Here is a 21,509-nt window from a genome sequence, read left to right as displayed (position 1 = left end):
TTTGGGGCTAAAATTCTACCATTTAAGTTTCCTTTTATTAGCAGTCATAAGCAACAGCTAGGGGTCCAGAAAGGCTTCACGACGCCAACCCTCAGCGGACCACACCTGCCGTCGCCAACCCAAACGCGCTATCCAGCCTCCGGCAGGTGGGCAACTACCCTCCCCGTCCTCCGCGGAAAGCTATACTGCACCTGATTGGTGCATGTGCCTGTCAGTCACTTCGAAAGAGTGGGTCCTCGAAGTCCCGCTCCCACCCGGACGCTATGTTTTTACGTCATCGCTGAGCGACGAAAGCAGAAGGGGGAGGGGGTGGGGTTGTGAGCGCTGCTCTGTGGAGTTGGGGGCGGCCTGCGAAGGTGTCATGGCTGCTGCCGCTGAGCCTAGTCGCCCGTGCGTCGGTGACAGGAGCCTGGAGCAGAGCTGCAGCCCCAACCTCTCCCAAGAGGTGCTCTTCGAAATCTTTCGCTCCCTGCATACCCTGGCTGGGCAAGTGAGTGATGGCCTGTGGGAGTAGGGGCGCGGGAACAGCCGGGCCCCTCCTATTTTCTCTCGAGGAGGCGGGGAGGGGGCTCGGGGGCGGTGGAGATGGGGGACGGCGGAGGTCTGCCCCGGACTCGGCCCGAGTGGCCGAGGCCAGGGGAGGAGCCCGCGCCCAGCCGCCTGCGGTCGGAGTGAGTGTGGCCGCACGGACCTAGTTCAGGACCCGTCGCAGGCTAGATTTCCTTGCAGCCCTTCTCCCCAAGAGTGAGTGAGGTTAGTGAAAAGCCGGCTCTGGAAGGAGCCGGCCGCGAGAGAATGCGGGAAAGCTCTGAGGATTTGCGAGGCTCCTCGCGCTTAGGATCCCCTTTCCTCTAGTTTATTTATTATAGAAATTGATAGTTTAATACGGCCTGAGATTTCTGGAAAAGCTCTCCGCCTTTTTTGTATAATTTGCTCTTATGAGTCACTGACTTTCTTTTTTCCTTTTGGCCTTTGCGTGCATCGATTACCCTTTCAAAGGGAGAGGAAAAGAAAAGGAATTAATATGAAATACTTCTAAGCAAAGAGTTGTATGAGTTATCCGTGGTGGATACGGTTTGCATCAGAACTGTTGTTTAATAATTAGTTTAATTGGCTGTTAAATAGCTTTTGCAGAAACGTCATAATAAAATTGTGTTTAAATAAAAGTGCTCCTTACACTATTCCGGAAAGTCAAGCCACTATTTCGTTTCATGATGTAAAATGCAAAGCAAATTTTAAATGATAAACAACTTGAAAATAAGTTTGTCTGCTTTTCAAAAAATATTTTCTTTTATATCTTCAACGGAATATTTTCTACCTATAAAAGTTTGTTATGGGGCTGGTACTAGTGCCTGTAATAGGTACAGCAGGCTTTTGTGTCAAAGATAATGTTAATTTCTTTTATGAAAATAGAGCGTTTGTCTGATTTGTGAAAATTAGTTTTAAAAGCCTTAGGTGGATGGAGATTCAGTTTTTTAAAAATTTAATTTCAGTATTTTAAAAAGACCTAATAAGTTTATCATGATTTACAAAGAGCATTGCTCTAAGTTAAACATTCAGTTTGATGTAATGGAACAGTTATTAATAGAAATGTGCTAAAAACTGTAACTTTTGAACTCAGTTGTTTGTCATGCACTTATACATTAATATCTCAGTCTTAAGACCCAAAACCTGTAAATGGTTTAAAAGTTTGAGAAATTTTTCTCATGTGGACATGGAACTTTAAGTTTTGGGGTTTGTTTGTTTGTTTTAGAGATGAGATTTTTTTAAATGATGTAAAGAAGTAATTTTAACATGTCATTTGAAATATTTGGCATACTGAATTTTTAAAACTCATTTAAGATTTTGAACATTCAGGTATTCTGTAGGTACAAGTCCATCTGATTAAACTTACTTATGTCACCTGTCAGAAATGTTTAGAGTAAATATTTGGCAAATTTACTTGACACAGTGAAGTGACCATGTATGCAAGTGTTAAAAAATAAGATTGTGTCATCAATTAAATCCTAACCATTTTGATAATACTCTTTATATGTTATTGCTTAAAGCTAAGAATGGAAGCCAGAGTACTAATAAAATTGCCCCTGGAGGAAATCACTATTTCTTTTTTCAACAACTTTAAAGGTTTTTTTTAAAAAATGTGTGTTGTAATATGCCTAAATTCATTCTGTATAGTATCATTGTATTATTAGCTCTCAACAGGAAACATAAAATTGAATGTTAAAAAGTATTTTCCAATTCAGATTTCAGATTTACTGATTTTAACCTATTGTTTACCTCTGGATGGCCCATTTTACCAAGCTGAAGAATTATTTATTTTTAGCTTGGATTTTCATGTTCATAAAGTTTTTACTGAAAATGCATATTAATGGCAGACTAATACTTTTTTGAATGTTTTACAGTTACAAGTACTATAGGGTAAAAATGCATAGAATTTATATTAGTAAGAGGGAATTTGTTGAATAAATAATTGGATGTGTTAGGATAGTTTTAAAGTTAATTTGTGACATTAGTGTGTGATCTTTTTAATTGCACTTCTTTAATTGCACTTGAAGGCTTCCATAATTCTGCTGAATTGAAATGAGAATAAGATCCAAATATTATGGTTTATTTTCTGTAAGTTACTATTTTCTCTAGAAAATTTGATTCTTTGCTTTGGGTAAGGATTGCTTGCTTTATCCCCAAACTGTATTCATAAATTTATATAGTCAACTATAGATCTCTTTGAGGACTGTAAAACTATAGTAATAATTTATTTCTATATATAATTTAAGCTGTTGTCTAACAGAGTCTTTATAGGCATTAAGTAACACAAAATTAATGTGGTAACCTTAATGTAAAACCTTAGTTAAATTAATATAAACTAATCTTTGCCAGTGCAGCCTACACAAAACTACCTTTTTCTTTATACTTGTCTAATAAGGACTTTAAATGTTTCTGGTCTCATGTTCAAAGAGTGGTAAATTTCTGTCATATAATATATAGTACTCATTCAGTGTAGTGCCCTTTTTGGGTAACTTTGAATCTCTTTGGTTCTTTGTACAGTTATTCATCTTTTTGTTTTATTATAATTACAACTCATAAGATCTGTATTTGAACTAATTTAACACTTGTCTTTATTTTTTAGGAAACATGACTAATTTTTAAAAATGATTTCTGACGAAATAATATAGTAGTTAACTTGATCCTACTATGCAGTGTATATCCTTACAGTATGTCATAAACACATGTCCCTAGAAAAGTTTATAGTAGTTCACTTTTATTCACTCGAAAGACTAGGGATGGAGGCTGTCCCTCTAAAATTTTTGCTGATTTTGATACTAATTTTATATTTAGGGTTTTGGTAGTTCTCCATATATAATTTTATTCAAATAGGTCACACTTAGCTAACTTATAAGAAATTGTCATATAATGAACCCTCACAGTTACTAGAAAATACTATTTAGCAGAAGCTCTGGTCATTCCATCCAGTCTCTGGCCATTTATTTCACTATTGTAGAAAGGCATTTGTTTTTCAATTTCAGATTTCTGCAGCTAAATAATAGTTTAATTTTTATTTGAAGTAGATAAACATGTTGCCATTTATTCCTAGACTTCATAACGTGAATAATTTTGATTTTTAAATTTTTTAATTGGTTAAAGTTGAAAATAATAAAAATGTGATTCAGAAGACATCAGAGTAATGATATACTTCCATTATGCATTTATGTATATATTTCACAGAAAGAATGTGTATATCAGAACTTTCGTAAATGTGCCTGCCCTGTCTGGTTAATGCTATGGCTGGAAGCAGTAGGATTCTGAATAGGGCAAGCCTTTCTTGGCCTCCATCAAAAGGTTTTCAGATATTGAAGTGTCAAAAAACCCTCATCTTTTTATCTTTCTCGGGTGGTTTCACCCCCAAGATGGTCCCATTACACAGACCCAAGAATAGAATTAGAATGAAATGTCATTCCACTTTTTAATGAAAATTGTACTTTTCTTGGGCTTTTAAAATGGTGACTAAATAGAGCATTTTAATGTATCATTAAAAACTTGATAACTTGGAGCTAAATAAGCATGTTACTCTTTAGAAATCTTTTTGTATGTGACAGTCCCATATATGTTCAGCTTAATCATGTAATTTTTGTGATGTTGCTGGTTTGCCCTTTTGAAGCTTAATTTCAGAGATGATGTGGTGAAAATTACAATCGATTGGAACAAGCTCCAGAGCCTCTCTGCATTCCAGCCTGCTTTACTCTTTAGTGCTCTTGAGCAACACATTTTATATTTACAGGTAAATTCTTGTTTAAAATGTTAACTTGATATAGGTATAGGTATTAATTGTAGTTAAATTATAAGCTACCATATTTGTCAGTTCTATTTTAATACTATATTAATAGTATTAGTAATAAAAGATTACTTCATCCAGATTTGATCCAAAACTGTCAATTTATATAGTGATCAGGAGAGTTATGGGAATATAGCCCAGTAGGCCGATGTGGGAATAAAGATTGAATGAATACAATTCTATTCAATTCCAGACTTGCACTGCAAATTCAATGCAGTTGCATCTATGGTGGGTTATAATTAAGCAATAAGACACGGCAGGTGTGTGTCATGCTATGATAATGATTCCATGCCTTGGGTGAGTTTGGAGGCTCATGGAGTGCTTTCAGTGGTTCAAGAAGTGGCATTATCCCAGCATGACACATCCTGGAGTGTCTATTGCAATTAAACAGTTTCAGCATAGTTTTTAAAAAGAAAGTAATTTCTGTGGCATTAATGACTCATCTTAGTGAGTATCCAGTCACTATTTTCTCTTTTTCTTAACAGTTTGAAATAATTCATGCTTTGTATTAGAAGTCAACATAAATTGTTTTTTATAATAGTATTGCTATGTTATATTGCTATAGTATATCAGCTCAGTAACTGAACAGTATTATGATCTTACTGGTTTTCAATTGAATTGGAAATTTATGTAAGTTTGTAGTTTATCTCTAATCAAAATATAAAATATGAAGTGTCGAAAAGGTAACTAGAACTGTTTGGATTGGTCAGTTAGCTGCTATTAAAATGTAAGGTTTTCAGAAGAGTATTTGGTATAGCAAACAATGGAAATAAAATTGTAGGTATGAAAAAATAATTGAAACATTGACAAGTGTTGGTGTGTTTTGATTAATGGAATGGATGTTAATTTTCAGCCCTCTGTTTAATGACTTCATGGGAAATTTTAACTCTGTTTTTTGTTAAAAGTAATAGTTAACCCTAGTTTTAAAGGGCAGAAGCAATGAGCTATAGAACTCAGCTGAGGCCTAATTGTGGTGGGAACATGAGTAGTGTAATTTACATTATACAACAGGGGTTTTTTTTCTCCTTCTAGTCTAGTGATAGGCTTCTGTCTCTTTTCAGCTATGGATCGTGGTAGTTTTTTTTTCTCCTTTGTTCATTTTCTTTGTAAAAATTTGATTTCATGACCCAAGAAGATATCTTGCCATGTCAGGAAAAGCCTGAGTGTTCACTCAGCATTAACACCTATGTATTTCATGTCTGTGCTCTCTCATTCACTTTGGCCAACTGCGATTTCAAGTGGAGAATCTCCAGTGATATAGTGATAATGCAGGGCTTTGCTGAGTGAGAGCACTGGCTCTCATGTTAAGGAGGAAAAATACTAAGCCTAGTGTTCTGAGGAGGCATTTGAATGACATGTTAATTAAGTGGTATTGGTGCCAGAGGCTGAGGCTTTGATTTGGCACAAAATAAAAGATGAGTGACAGAATGATTCCCTCAAAGAAAATTTTAAATTTCCTCAGGTTTTCTTTCTCTCTCTCTTTTTTTTTTAAAAAAAACAACAGATTTATAGCAAATGATAATGGTCATAATAGCAGAGAACAGCAAACACTTATATGTAGTCAGATCTATGTATTCTGATATGCCAACTGTTTATATTTAGCTAATTGATATTAAATATTGCATTTATGTACCAGAAATTTATATGAATATGTTAAATGTATAATTAATTTATCAGTTTGAACCTCAGCAGATAGAATTGTGTTCTTCTCAGCCTTTTTTAGCAAAACTTCAGCCTCTAATTAAAGAGGAGAATACAACTGTTGCTGAAGAGATAGGAAAAGCAGAAACAGGGAACAAGAATGAAGTAGAGGCCACATTTCCCATTGGCAACCTACAGGAGGAAGAAAAGCACAAAGACTGTGATTTAGGAGATGTGAAAAAGGCACAGATCCATTTTGACCCAGAAGTAGTTCAAATAAAGGCTGGAAAAGCAGAAGTAAGAAGTTTTTTTTGGGGGGGGGAGTATTATTTTTAAAATACTGTTATGTTTGAATTGTTTAAACATGCATACTTATTGTTTGTAGATTGACAGACGAATATCTGCATTTATTGAAAGAAAACAAGCAGAAATCAATGAAAACAACGTCAGGGAATTTTGCAATGTTATTGATTGTAATCAAGGTAACTACCTAGAAGAATAATTTTCATAGAATTTTAAGAACAGTTTTTACAGTTACTCTGATCTTTCATTTGTTTTTAAAAATGAATAACATTAAGAATGCAATTTATTTCATGGTTTATTTAGAAATTAAGGCAGCAGAATTTCCTTCTGTTTAATAATAGACTATATTGCAAAATGGTTTCATTTACACAAAAGTCAAATAAATGCCAACATAATAAAAGGCTAATGTTTACCACAGGTGAAATGTTTTAAAGTTTTTTTAGGAAATGAAGTGTGGGTAACAGGGTTGCGCGGTCTCACTAGTAAGAAGGAACTAAGTTATATAAATTTCATGCTATAAATGTGCTTATGAAATTATGATGTGAACTTACATAAAGTGAACTTACTAAGTTAATACTCCTCAAGAGGGAGCAGTTTTCTCACTACTCCTGAGCTGTTAGAAATGTTTTGTGTCATGATAAAGCCAATTTGTCATGAAGACTATGGTGCTTATGCTTTTTCCTTTCTCTCAGAGTGCATACATTTGCTGTTTTCATCAGTTTCTCCTTTTCCTCCCCAGTTGATACTATAGAATATTTACAGATCTGCAGGTATGCTGCAGAATACAAAATATTGTAAAGCACTGGCATAGATTACTCAGGCATCATAGTAATAATCAGAACAAGTAGTCTTATCAAAATTATGGAAAAGAGTTCCTAATTGGAATGAGCATTTTTCTTGTTGCCTCTAATATCTCATGGCTAATTATTATGAACATAGAATTGTCAGATGAACCTAGAATTGACTCTTAGCACATTGGTACACTGATTCTCTTAAAGAAATAATACAGTCTCAAGTTGAGTCCTTAATGCAGCCTTTTCTACTACTGACGTTATATGTGCATATCACTAGGTTTGGTATATTTTCCTGTTAATTTTCAAAACAGGTGCAACAGTGGCAAAATCTCAGGTACTACAGTCCAACTGCAGGCAACCCATAAGAAAGGGTTTGTTGAGGGAGCAAGCACATGTGTCACTAATGTTATTCCTCTGCTCTCCCTGCTAACTCTATTATTATAAACCACCAGGGGATAAAAATTGACAAGAATTGAAATGCTCAGCAGGATTCCTTGGCCCATTCAATTCCTTGCTGGCTCAAAACAGTGCTAGCAAGAATTGCTGTGGAGAGTGACTAGCACTCATACATTCACTGTCTTCACACCATGCTGAATTTCTCTCTGATGCTCTGATGGGTCATTTAATCTATATATTTAGAATATAGCTCCAAAATGGATGATAGCTCCTTTTTTTAACCCTTAGCCCCATGAAATGGTAGAAAGGGACTAGAGAAGTGATGGCCTTTTAAACATATTTTGAGGTGTCTCAAAACAAAAACAAAAAAAGAAAGAGAAACTGTTTAGTATCTATATATAAAAGGTAAGTGAATTTCACGTTTTATTCACACAGTTTGATTTATCAGCAGAACTATTAAAACGTAGACTAAAAAAATACAAATGTATTATTGTAATGTGTTAGTGTGTTCCTTTTAATACTTCTCAGTTTGATTTAATTATATAAACAGTGGCTATTTTTTAAAAATCAAATTCCATGGGGAAAAATAATTTTCTTTCAGTATCTCTTTTACCATTCATTTTATTATAAAATAAAGGCATTTTTTCAGAGAGTGTACTACAATGGATGGTTTTACCTCATGTAATTTAAAACATTATTTTACAATTTTTGAACTATTTATTATGTTAACATTTTCCAATAGTCCCCCTCGGTTTTTTTATTTGTTGATATCTAATTTGAAAGAAACTACTATACGTTTCAGCTTAGGAAAAATGGGAACAAATTTTCACAAGGTATCTTCTAAAATCGCATTTTTTGAAAGGGGCAGTATGGAAAGAGGTAGGTGGCTTTTGTGATAGGGATTTTTTAAATGAGCATTGGAAATCTAGATAAAGTGGAAAAGTATGTGTTATACTTGAGGTTTCAAGGTCTTTTTTGTGTGGAGTTCTGAAATAAAAATGTGTTAGATGTACAATTAATCCTTTTCATTAGATGTTCACTAATTTGATCAGTAATAATATGAAAAAATGCTGTATCTTTTAAAAAGACATTTTAGTAAAACTAATGAGTTCTATTTATGTATTTTATTTATTTATTTATTTATTTATTTTAATACGTCTTTATTGATTTCAGAGAGAGGAAGGGAGAGAGGGGAGAGAGAGAGATAGAAACATCAATGATGAGAATGTCACTGATCGGCTAACTCCTGCACACCCCCTACTGGGGATGGAGCCCACAACCTGGGCATGAGCCCTAACGGAATCAAACCACTATCTCCTGGATCATAGGTCGATGCTCAAACCCTGAGCTATGTCGGCTGGGCAGTTCTGTTTATTTTTATGTTGAAGTAAAGTGAATAATGCTTCTTTGGCTTAGAATTAAAATATTTTCTATACTATGTAAATTTTTTTCCTCCAGGGGCCCAGGTGGTTTTTAGGGATATTGGTATTCATTAAAAATTATATTATGCCACTGAATGTTGAGGAATTTCCTATGTGTAAATCTGAAAATTAGTTAAGATTAGATATTACAAATTTTAGAGGTCAAAGTTCACTAAATTTTATCTTGTATATGGTGGTAAATTACTATTTAAAATTATATTCTCTTATTATGAATAATATGTTAGTATGAATTATTGGAAGTTTGTCAAAGTCACATACATTTGAAGTTAAAAGTATACTTATACTCACTTAAATTCTCCTTAGAAAATAGTTGTGCAAGAACTGATGCCGTTTTCACCCCATACCCCGGATTTAAAAGTCATGTAAAAGGTAAGTATCCACTACATGATATCTTTATCACTGACAGAAGCTTATTCTAGATTATAAACAAAATTGAATAGAAATCCCTTTCCTATCTAAATTTTGTTTATTTTAAACCAAAACAAAAGATCCTACCTTCATACTTGGGTTTGTGGTTAGATGGTCTTTATGAAAAATATATGTATAAAGTACTGTTAAGGAGAAAGAATCTCTCATTTTTTAAATGTAATTTTAATCTCAAAATTCCTTAACTTAGTTTCTAGAGTTGTGAATACATATGGACCACAGACTCGACCTGAAGGAATTCAAGGGTCAGGTCATAAACCAAGCAGCATGCTCCGAGATTGTGGTAATCAGGCTGTAGAAGAACGGCTACAAAATATTGAGGCTCACTTGCGGTTGCAGGCAGGTAAGCAGAGTGCTGGGTAATGCCCCAGAATGTACCTTTGCAAGTGGTTAAAGAAATTCCAGTTAACTTAGTCAGCAAATTTTCATTGAGTACCTGTCGTGTACAAAACATTGTTTTGGCCCTGGCCAGTGTGGCTCTGTTGGTTGAGTGCCATCCCATTAGATTCCCGGTCAGGGCATATGCCCAGGTTGCAGATTTGATCCCTGGTTGGGGTGTGTGCAGGAGGCAACTGATTGATGTCGATGTTTCTCTCCCTTTCCCTTTCTCTCTCTCTGAAATCAATAAAAACAATATTTAAAAAAAAACAAAAAATAAATAATTTTTCTGGTTGGTGCAAAAATGAAAAAAACCCAGTCTTTGCTCTCAAGGAATTTACAGTTCATGCATTTATGCTCTTCTTCCTCTTACACTTCTCACCAATTTGAGCGTGTTTGTAGAATGGGGATAGGTTCCAAATACATCCTGACACTCTCAGTTTATTAAAGTCAGAGATGAAAAGTAATGTAGTCTTTTTCCTACCACCACTTTCATAACTTAACCGTGACCACTCATTCTTACCACCCATTGTCCTAGTATTGTACAAAGTACAATACATTGCCCTTGTACAAAGTATTAATAAATGTGATCCTAGTGCTCAAGAAACTCTCAGTGAGGATTAGCATATAAATAAATAAATGCTGTAGAGAAAATGAACTAACATTTATTGAATTATACTAAGTGCCAGTTACTCTGAAAATATTATGCATATGTCAACTCACTTAGTATTTAACAGTACTTTGTGAGGTGTTGGTGCTGTTATCGTCAGGTAAAGAAACAAGTTCAGAGAGCTCAAGCAACATGCCCAAGATAGTAAATGACAACTAGAAATCAAATCTAGATTGGCTGCAAAGCCTGAGTCTCCTTGTTTAGTCACCAGATCCTGTTGATTCTGTCTTCAAAATATCTCTCAAATCTGCCAACTTCTTTCTATCTCCACAGCTGCTACTCTAGTTGAAGTCACTGTGTTCTCTGTCTTAGACTGGTAGAAGGATGTTAACTGGTTGTTTTGCCACTGGACTTCCTCCTTGAGACCAGTTTTCTCCCCTGTGGCCCAATTGCTTTTTCTAAAACTCAAATCTGATCTTGCTACTCCCCAGCTAAAAGTTCTTTAATGGTTTCCTGTTGCCCATATATACATACCAAGCTTAGTATTTATTCATTCATTCCACAAACTGGTATTAAGTTCCTACTGGAAGCCAGGTACTGTTCTAGGCACTGAGAATACATGTGAACAAAAATTCTAGTATATAAATTAAATGCTACACTAGAAGAGAATGGCTATGGATAAAAGAGCTTGACCAAGAGAAGGGAAAGGAGATTCAGATGGGTGGGGGTAGTAATTTTAAATAGCATGATCTACACCTATATTTTCAGCCACATCTCTGTGCTTCCCACGCTTCCCATTTTGCTGTGCTGGGACCTTTACCCAGGCTTTTTATTCTACCCCTGCTTTTTCCTCCTGATCCCACACTCATGTAGATTACCCTTTATTATATAGTTTCATAGCACCTGGTACTCCCTGTCTCCTCTACTAGACAGTAAGATCTATGAGAGCAAACTGTCAGGTTCATTACTGTGTACTTAGTGCAGTGCCTGGCACAAAGCAGGTATTAAAGTGTTTGTTGCAGGGAAGATTGCTCATTTTACCTTTTTAGATATGTGCAAAGTACAGTGGGGCCACAAAGTTAGTGGTCAGCTCTCTCAGGGGAGATTGAAGAATGGTATCTCTGGTACAGTGACATTTGATCTCATGAAGGGTTAGTAGGAATTTTTCAGCCATCAGGAGCAAAAGATTCCAAAAAGGAGAGCACCTGCAAAAAACAGAGGCACAAAATATGGTTCAGAGAATTTCTGAGTCCAGGCTAGCTGGCGTATTCGCTAGATGGAGGTAGAAGATAAGAGAATGTGTAAATCTTCCAGGGTAGTAGAGATTAGCATTAAATTTAATCCCCTCTCTCAGAACTAAATGGACATAAAATATAGCTATATAAAAGGATTGACTGGTTTATTAAGTCTAATAGTATCAAGTAGTTAATTTTGAAAAATATCTGTTGAATGCCTACTATATGCCAAGCACTACCTAGATAATGTAGTCCTAGTCTCTGGCTTTAAGGACTTTATGATCTGTCTGGGAGAAAGACAGATTAATTAATAGTGAAGCAGAATATTAAAGGGGCTGTGAAGGAAGGGTATGGTAGGCACACAAGGATTCACCATGTAAAGTGATTCAGGCTATGCTTGATTGAATCAGAGAAACTTGAACTGGCTCTTGAATGGTACAAGGGTGAGGCAGAGGAGATTCTAGATAAAGGGAGCAATAAGACCAAAGTCAGATGAATAAGTTATTCATTTTATCTTATTCAATAGCAAGAATAACTCAGATCCTAAGATAAAAACATGTTTCTAGAATTTTTATATTTAACAAGTTTATATTTTTGATATGAAATTTGCCCATATTCTTTAATTGTACAATGACTGTCTAGTCATTGAGCACCTGTGTAGTTTGTGAACTGACGCTTCTAGTTTTGTGCAGTGCACAAGCTGCATAGCTATACCCAATGAACAAAACAAAATTATGCCCTCTTGGAGGTTAGAGCAGAGAATTAAGCAATAAATAAAATATACAGAATGTTTGGTGGTAGTAATAGTTTGGAGAAAAATAAGGGAAATAGGATAGGGAGTACCAGGTAGGGGGAGTTGGTAGCACTGGTATTTTTAAAAGGGTAGTTAAGAGAAGGCCGTACAAATAAGGTCTTGAGCCAAGACCTGAAGTTGGTGAGAGCAAGCTTTGTGATTATGCAGGTAAAGGGAACCACAGGTGCTAAAACTGTGAGGGTACTTGGCCTAGTTGAATAACAGAAAAAAGGAATGAAGTGGCTGGAATGATGTGAGTATGGGGAAAATGTCCAAATTGTGTAGGACCTATAGACTATTGTAAAGGCTTTGGCTTTTAATCTGAGTAAGATGTGAAGGTATTGGGAGGTTTTGCGCAGAGAAGTGACACTATCTGACTTACATTTTAAAAGGATTACTGGCTGCTCTGTTGAGAATAGACTCTATGGGAGCAAGGCAGATACAAGTAGATCAGTTTGAACATCATGATGATTCAGGGAGAGACAGTGGTGGTCTGGACCAGAATAGTTGCTTTGGAGGTGCTGAGAAATGAAAGAGTTTGGGATAAAATAATAACCTTGAAATTTGAGTAACCTTAATTTACCATCCCCCACCCTAGAAAGTTTGTTAGTTAAGAAATATTGTAAAGCTCCTCTTCAATGTTGTTCTAAGTTAAAGGAGAAAATATAGCATGTAGGGAGAAATGTGAATTGAAGAAAATGATACAGGATATCACAACCACTACATTGAATTGTCAATTATAACTGCATTTTTTTCCTCCCAAGTAACAAAATCTATCAGAAATACAAATTGTTCTATACAGGTACTATTCAATATCTTGTAAAATGAATTTAACATAAAGCGAAACTCCTAGTGATATAGGAGGCATAAATGGGGCTTGGGGAGAGGTGTAGTATAACTATATCCCATAGTGTATAATATGAAAATGTGAGCTAAGGGTTTTATTCTAATGTACTCTTGTTTGTTTCTTTTCTTAAGTTTAAATATTTCCCATTCTTACACATAAGTATCTTTGCATGGTATTTTAAGAATAAAAATTGTAAGAAGAATTGTTCAGTAGTATCTCAGAATGTTTTTAAATGTATTTAGGTGGTCCAGTGCCAAGAGACATTTATCAGAGAATTAAAAAACTTGAGGATAAAATCCTTGAATTGGAAGGCATCTCTCCTGAGTATTTTCAATCTGTAGTAAGTATAAATATCTTTTAAAAATAACTAAATGTTACTTTATTCTAGGATTCTTCATTATATAACAGTTTACTCGCTGATCTACTATATGTGAAACACAAAAATTCAGAGATGAACATAGTTCTATGTAGGGGGTTACCTACTTCTTTAAAAACTGACTCCATATATTGTACTACAGACTCATAATTTTTTTTAAAAGGAATTCTTTTGTTGTATATTACCCAATTTGTCAAATTTAAGCCATTTTCATTACTTAACAAATCAGTATGGATAGTAGCATCCTGTCACTCTGAACTCGCTGTCTTATAAAACAAAGGCTTCTTCTGGGGCCTTGCTGTGTCATTTATCCCTTCTGTCTCTTTAATCCCTTGCTCTTCACAGACTCCTTCCCTCAGCTCATATATGTTTACATTTCTCCCCCATACTAAACAAATCGGCACCTCGATCTGCCACCCTGCCTTTTTCTTTACTTTAGCCACCAGACCTTTTGAGACTAGATTGTCTAATTCCTCAACTCTGGCACTTATTTATTTACTCATTCATTCATTCTTATCTCTTTTCCAAGGACAACAAGAAACAGTGTGGTGCTGATAGGCATCTTCTTTGTCACGTTATCGTGTTCAGACAAATGATCCTGAGCTCATATTTTCCTCCATCTTCGGGGTGATTATCCACAACACCTGCCTTTTCTGAGATCTGGATGTTTTGTGTGTGTTTTTAAAGCTGTGGCATATTAGAAAAAACTAAAATAATGTAAAAGTGAACAAAAATTTTAAGTTTACTAAATTTTTAGTGATATTTCCTAAAACTTTCTGAAAAATTATGTATAATAGCTCACTCATATTAGCATGGATCATAAAGCCACTGGTGAAAATATATTTAAAATTGTTTTAGGTATAGCATCAATCTTTCCAAAGTCTTAAGTTGGGTATAGAGTGAGGTACAGAAAAGAAGTATTTCCAGATAAAGAAGGCAGCTTACGCAGCAGAAATGAACAATGAATCTTAAAGATCAAAAGTTTAGAGTTTTAGTGATTTATTTCCCTCAAATTTAAAATGAGGTTTATTAAAGTACTAAGGGCTAAAGCAAGGATTAAATGAGATAATACCAGTCAAGCACTTTTCACCTACCTAGCACATGGTAAAACCTCAGTAAATATTAGCAGTTATTTTGTTTTCAGAAACTATCAATGAAGTGCCTGTATAAATATGGATAAGTCACACAATTCATCTTGCCTTCACTTGTCAATTTAAGAAGATTTGTTGGTTGTACTACATAATTACAAAGGTCTTTACACGTTTAGGATTAGTTTTTGGATGTATCTTTCTAGGAAATTTCATAAAGATTTTATGCTTCCTTTTCCTACAACAGTCTACCATAAGTTTTCCCATTCTAGTTGCCTTCATTATGTGATCCCTAGGCATGTTATTCTTCTAGTTCAATTTCATACCTAGTTAATATAGTTCTTATGAACAATAGGCCTTATCTTACAAGAGAGTGCCAAAATATTAGATGCCTCCAATGAGACCTTATCCCATCACTTAGCTCTCCTTTCTGATTCTGATTTATAAACACTTAACATATACTTATTACATAACTTGGTTAACAAAAGAAAAAATCCTTCAAATCATGATCTTGTTTTGGGGGAATTTGTTACACACAGGATAGAATGTTTAGGGTGTTTGGTTAAAGAGGTAGAAGTAGTCAGATTATAGAGGACCTTAAATGCTGTACCTAGAAGTTCAAAGTCTAAAGTTTAAATGCTGTTGAGGCATTTGAGCACAGAAGTGCCTTGTTCAAGTGTTATTTAGAAGATTTTTCTAATATTGTCCTGGGAGGTAAATGAAAAGGGAGAGACTAAAAGTAAGGAGACAGTATTATACTAGCTTAGATGTGAGGTCAGATCCTGAACTAAGGACATGAGAATGAGAATAGAAAAGATTATTCAGGAGACAGTAGGAAAGAAGAGTTGACAAATACTGATAATATGTGGAGAGACATAGAGCAAGAGTGACTCCAGTTTTGGTTGGTAAAATGATATCATTGATAGAAATAAGAAAATCTGGAGGGGGTGATATTTTGAGGGGAAATGTGAATTTAAACTCATAGCAGGATATACAGATAAAAACATCAGGTAGGACTGATGTAGGACTTACACTTGAGACAACTGGGAGTCTGTGTAGAGGTGATCATTAAAACAGAATGGGTAAGAACACTAAGACTGTCAGAGGCCTGAGCTCTGAAACTTGGTGACTACCTAACTTCAGGGCAGGAAGCATTATAAATGTAATCAATGTGATTAAAACTAGTGCTTTTAAAGGATATCCCCAAATCTATTAAACGATATATATTTGTTTAGAAGGGTCACTCCTGGATTAGTATTGGAAATGACATATCCAAATTAGTAGTGATCTATAAGGAAGCACAAACACTGAAAAGGTTTAAACATTCAGATTGACATTGTTCTCAAGGCCTGTGAATATACATGGCACAGGCCCCAGGCCCAAAGGGAAAAGAGATTTCATACTCACCCTTCCATACTAGAATGAATATGCCATCTCTAGGAGCTGCAGTCCTTGCTTGTAATAGAACCAGCTCTAGGATTGTCCTCACACATAAGAGTTGAGAACACACCCTGCAAAGAACATAGCACATAATTCATCACTCTCACCATCCTCATGCTGGGAGTACACATGGCAATTGCATAATTTTACATGTCCCTCAAAAGTGTACAGAAAGACTACAAAGGCAGCACAGTCTTCTAGTTTCTAAAGTTAGAAAGCACAGGAAAATTGAGCTCAATAAACTTACTAAGGATTGAACTTTTGTTAGAAATTGAAATTCTAAACTCTGAGAAGATTTTAATTGACATGTGTTTATCCAGAGTCACATGTAGATGAATTCTAAACACAGGGAAGCCTCTTACTATTGGATAGTGATTATCATGGTAACATTGACGAGCAGCACATGACATTAACAGAAAAAAAAAAGATGTAAATTGTATTGGCTTTATGAAACAAAACTAGGCCATGTAAAGTTCTGTTCATTTATGAAACAGACATAAATCTCTAAAAAAAGTTAATGTCTATATCAAGCAGGAATTACCACAAAGATTAGTTTTTGTTGCACCTTTTAATGTGATCATTCTGAAGATCTTTATCCTTCACATTCAACATAGAAAGCCTTGAGTGTGGTAATGTTTTTAAAAATTTAAGGGCATTGCTTAACAGACCATCTAAAAGATACAATCCTTATGAGTATTTCCAAGAATTGCTTACTGATTTTAAATTATGACCCTTGAAAACAGTAAGTATAACATGCTTCACAAGTATATTTCCACACACTTTGTTCATTTGATAGCACTTATCACTTGTAATTACATGTTTATATATCTGTTTTTCACACTGTATTTTGAATCTCTGAAGGATAGGAACTGTCTTGTTCACCTTTTAACACACAGACTGTAGTATGCATTGAATAAATGTGAGAATGAATGGATAGGACTTGGCTGATAGTTAATTATTGAACTTTTGAAGGTGTGTTAGCTTTGTTCTAAAGCACTGACGAGATGGAATCCTTTCTTTAATGGGAACTCTCGGTCCTAAGGGAAGTGTAGGAAGAGGGGAGTTCTGAAGGCCAAGTCAACTTCATGCACATGGGCCATGCATGGTGGCCGTGAAGCATGAAGTGAACAACTGGATCCAGCTGGAAATTAAATTGCAAACACATTTTGGAGGGCCTACAAGGTCGCAGTAACCAGTTTGCAATTACAGTATGACTGAGAAAAAGATACCTACAGTTTAGATTCTTATCTGGAGGCATGAAGTGTGAGTTGGAGAGAGATTGGATTCAAGGAAAGTGGTTTAGGAAACATCATTCACCACACCAGGGAGAAATGAAGGTCTGAATCAGCATGGTGGGACTAGAAGAGAAGGAACATTTAAGACAGTGCACCTGTAAAATCAGTCCTTAACAACTGATTACAAGTAAGGAAGGTGGGTTGATCGTAGAAGAGACCTCCTTAACACTGAGTTTCCTTAGAGCATGGGTTCCCTCAACCTGTGTGTGTGTGTGTAAGTATAAGTATAATCACCTTTTCATCAGGACATGGGCATTATAAATGTAGCTATAAATTACCTGCCAAGCTAAAATAATGGGAAAGAAGAGACATTTTTAAAATTATGGCTGTCTAGCTATTTATCTAGTGTGCTCTCAGATACTTCTCTCAGGTACCAAAACTTGTTAAAATTTCCACCTTGTTCCTTAAAAACAATAAATATTAAAGCTGGTCCAGTGTATCCACAGGAGATGTTTCTAAGTGTTCTACTTGTCAAAATATTCTGCTCAGATCTAAGATAAGCCCCCAGAGACCACATTTTACTGTATTTAGGTCATTAAACCACTGATGTCCTTTTTTCCTCATTCTGATACTTTTCACTATATTTTCATGATACAATGATTTGATTAATCAGTGACATGGAAACTAGCATACTTTATAGATTAAGCTGTTAAGAAAATGAGGGGGAGTATATTTTCATCAGGTACATAAAAAGCCACCTCTTGGGAGGGTAAGAGACTAAGCAGTGACCAAATTAAAATATTAAGCCCTTAACTGCCCTTACTCCCCACCAGAGGTATTTAGCTCAATTTGACAAAGGAAGGAACATGTTTATATAAGCAGTTTCCCCCCTTGTTTAATAATTCTAACACTTGAATGATTTCCCACTTACAACTACTAGTAAGAGGCACACCTCAATATTCTTTGAAACAGCTTTTGACACAAAGGAAATGTGACTTTTCACCTCTTCAGAATCTCAGTGGTCAGAAATTTCAGAATCTCCTACACTGACAGTTTCTTTGTCAAATGTACTAATATATTCCTTTGCCTTTTGCAAGCTTGTAGTTCTCTGAAACCAAGAACAGTATCTTGACAGAATTCATTAGGTCAAGGTTTAAAATGCTCAGCAGCCTGTCACTGAGAATGTTGTCAGCCTCACATAATAGAAATTTTACTCATGGCTTAAACAGTATGGAAAGTATCTTATAAAAGAGTAAGTTCAATGGAAGTGAAGTTCTCAGGATTAAAACATTTATTAGCTAAATCATGAATGTCAAAGAATTGGGCTCTTCCCCCTTTCAGTTCTGCTTAGCGTTGGCTTTTTCCTTAGGCAAGATGACTACACTACTTTCAGGTGTCATGTCAAGATGCAGCAGTGTCCAGAGGAACTGCCACCTTTGAGGGGTTTCTCTTAGAAGTAAGGAAGTTATTTGAGAAGCTCTCCCCATAATTCCTAGCAGATCTCTCCTTACTCATTGGCCAGAATTGGACACATTCCCATGCCCGTCACTGACAAGACCAATGGCGTGGGATCCATCCACATTCCCGAATTACAGGAGCAGTGGATAGGTGCTCACAGGGCCAGTGTCCCATTACAGTCAGTGTGTACGTGTGTGTTTTTCACCCCTTGGCCTGGTATTCTACATTCTGTTTTCCTCTGCCTATTGCTGCTTCCTTTGTTCAATACCCTGGGATGGAAAGACTATAAAAAAGGAAACTAAGAAAGTCCCCAGAGCACCTCTTTCCACAAACACTCAGCCTCATTAGAAGCTGAGAATTAATTGGAAAGTGTATAGACAGGGATGAGCATGTTGCTGTGATGTTACTACTATATACTTTCAATATCTTTGGAGGGTAACTTCCAAAATACAAGAAAGTGGGTGTTGATTGCAGGCAGATAGTGCTTGGTGAGTTTGTGGGCTTTGTTTCTGCGGAGTCGTCCATATTTTATTCAGTACTCTATAAAGGAAAATTATTGTTTAGATTTTCTAAGCATTGGTTACTTAATAGTTTTTTACTTTTAATCTAGAATTTTTCTGGCAAAAGAAGAAAAGTTCAACCACCTCAAGTAAGTTACTGCATTTTCATTTTAGCTTCTGAAATAGTTTGATTAGTTTTGTACCTTACTTAATAAAAGTTTCTACTATGGTTCCTTTTTAGGTCATACCTTGGGATTGAGAACTAAAAAAGGGCAGCATAAATTAATGTACTTGAATTAGAGAAATAATTTTATTTCAAGGGCGTAGGATGACTCAGATGGGCCTAGTAAATACAAAAGTCCTTATTCAGCTGTTAATAGTAGAAGGATATACAGTATTAGTTACAAAATGCTGAAAAATAAATGCCTAAGTAATTTAATCGCACCCCTTCCCCCTTTTGCAGACACCACTAAATAGCAGCATCTAAGAGTGGGGAACCCCATATAGGTCTGGCCCTGCCAAGGCAACCACAGGCGGGACTCGAAATTCACTAAATCTAGGAGCTTTCATAGCTAATTTTTAAGTTGATAATTTTGTATGGCCCAAGAATGTTTTTATAAATACCTAAATGGCCCCTGGCAGAAAAAAGGTTCCCTACCCCTGATAGAGGAATGTTTGTCAGTGGATGACTTCAGCCCTATCCACAGTAGATATATTAATTAGTATAATCATAATTAGAAAGGTTTTCAACCTTCAGTGGTGGTAAGGTAACTTTAAAGTTGGGGAAAACTGTAAAATTTTTTTTGGCTGGTTTATGTTTTTTAAGAGTAGCATGTTACTTATTTTTTTATTATAAAATTTTGAGTTGATTTTTGAGAGCATTCATTCTTTCCCAGGAGAGGTAGTTGGTTGCAGTTGATCCATAAAAAGAGAATTTCCAGGTATTTTAAGCACTTAAGCTAATCCTAAACTTTTATTTATTTATTTATTTTTTTACTATTGGTTAGCCAGTTTTTTTAAAAGTTTTTACAATCCTTTCAAAGTATAAAAGATCCGAGAGAGCTTTCATTAGGATAGAGAAAGAAAGAGAAGAAAGAGAGAAAGAGAGAGAGAGAGAGAAAGAGAGAAAGAAAGAGAGAAAGAGAGAAAGAAGAAAGAGAAAGAAAGAGAGAAAGAGAGAAAGAAGAAGAAAAAGGAAGGGAGGGAGGGAGGGAGGGAGGGAGGAAGGAAGATTAAGCCTTGTTACTGTATATCTTAAAATTTATGGTAGAGTCAACATGTATGGTTCAATTTAAAAATTATTCTCATGAGAAAAAAAGATATTTACCTTGCTTTTGGATATTTTAAATATTTATAGTTCATTTATCACTTTATCTGCATGAAGATACTTCAGAGTCTTATTCAGCAATTTGTGTTCTTTGTTTACAGCAGAACTACTCACTAGCTGAACTTGATGAGAAAATCAGTGCTCTCAAACAGGCCCTGCTTCGGAAATCAAGAGAAGCAGATGCCATGGCAGCTCACCACCTCCCATGAAAAACTCCTCTCATCCTTGTACTTTTTTATATAAATGTATGTAATTTGCACTGTAATTAATTAAATGGATGCATATTTATCAATGTAGACGTCCCTCTGAAGTCTAGGTTGATTTTCACAGGCGTCCAGCTTGCAGCAAGTAACCTTCCAGTATTCCAGTGAATTTTGAAATAGTTAATGCATTGAAATTAGCGTTTTTAGAATTTATTTCCTTCTGTTTTAAAGGAGGCATTTTTGAAATAACAAAACTTAATTTGAAAGTACATCTTTTATTATGTGTGTATATCCCACAAAAAGATGTTTTGAATAGTGATATTTATATTTGTAACACTTATGTTAACCAGTTTATTAGTTTAAATCAGTACTTTGTACATAATAGGCATTCAACAAAAAATTAATTGACCAAAATGAATTTTAAATGAATGGATACTTTTTTTTTCAAATGTCAGTTTTAATGTAAATAAACAGTAGATTCCACCTTTATCTCCTTATTGACTGTGTGACCTTAAGCAAGTTACTTATTAATCTAATCTTTCTTTGTGCCTTAATTTCCTTATCTGTAAAATGGGCATGATAATAATAGAACCTATGTTTGTCATGAAGAATAGGTGAGATCATCATGCACGTACAACTTTTGAAACTGGCCCAAGGAAAGTATTCAGTAAATGTTAGCTATTATTG

General features: G+C 35.3%; 1 protein-coding gene across 2 annotated transcripts; it reads left to right on the top strand.

Annotated features, from left to right (window-relative positions):
• Positions 1-320: 320 nt before the first annotated feature.
• On the top strand, positions 321-21,305 carry MBIP (MAP3K12 binding inhibitory protein 1). Of its 2 annotated transcripts, none has more exons than XM_087823547.1 (9): positions 321-490; positions 4,157-4,276; positions 6,044-6,268; positions 6,357-6,453; positions 9,210-9,275; positions 9,523-9,675; positions 13,438-13,535; positions 19,403-19,441; positions 20,724-21,305. In XM_087823547.1, the coding sequence occupies exons 1-9, from the start codon at positions 362-364 to the stop codon at positions 20,826-20,828; spliced, it is 1,032 nt and encodes a 343-aa protein (XP_087679673.1). In that variant the 5' UTR covers positions 321-361; the 3' UTR covers positions 20,829-21,305. The 2 variants fall into 2 exon arrangements, with proteins under 2 accessions (XP_087679673.1, XP_087679665.1); XM_087823539.1 differs by having other exon boundaries at positions 20,721-21,305.
• The last annotated feature ends 204 nt before the right edge of the window (positions 21,306-21,509 follow it).

Source organism: Miniopterus natalensis, chromosome 1 (genome assembly GCF_054644295.1).
Source record: "Miniopterus natalensis isolate mMinNat1 chromosome 1, mMinNat1.hap1, whole genome shotgun sequence".
Lineage (NCBI taxonomy): Eukaryota > Metazoa > Chordata > Mammalia > Chiroptera > Miniopteridae > Miniopterus > Miniopterus natalensis.
This window is presented reverse-complemented; position numbering and strand designations above follow the sequence as displayed.

Bases quoted from the DNA above. Each gene is read 5' to 3' on its own strand.
- MBIP (XM_087823539.1), top strand. From the start codon at position 362: ATGGCTGCTGCCGCTGAGCCTAGTCGCCCGTGCGTCGGTGACAGGAGC. The intron at 4,277-6,043 runs GTAAATTCTTGT...TGTTCTTCTCAG, and splicing joins AACACATTTTATATTTACAG to CCTTTTTTAGCAAAACTTCA. The intron at 19,442-20,720 runs GTAAGTTACTGC...CTTTGTTTACAG, and splicing joins GAAAAGTTCAACCACCTCAA to CAGAACTACTCACTAGCTGA.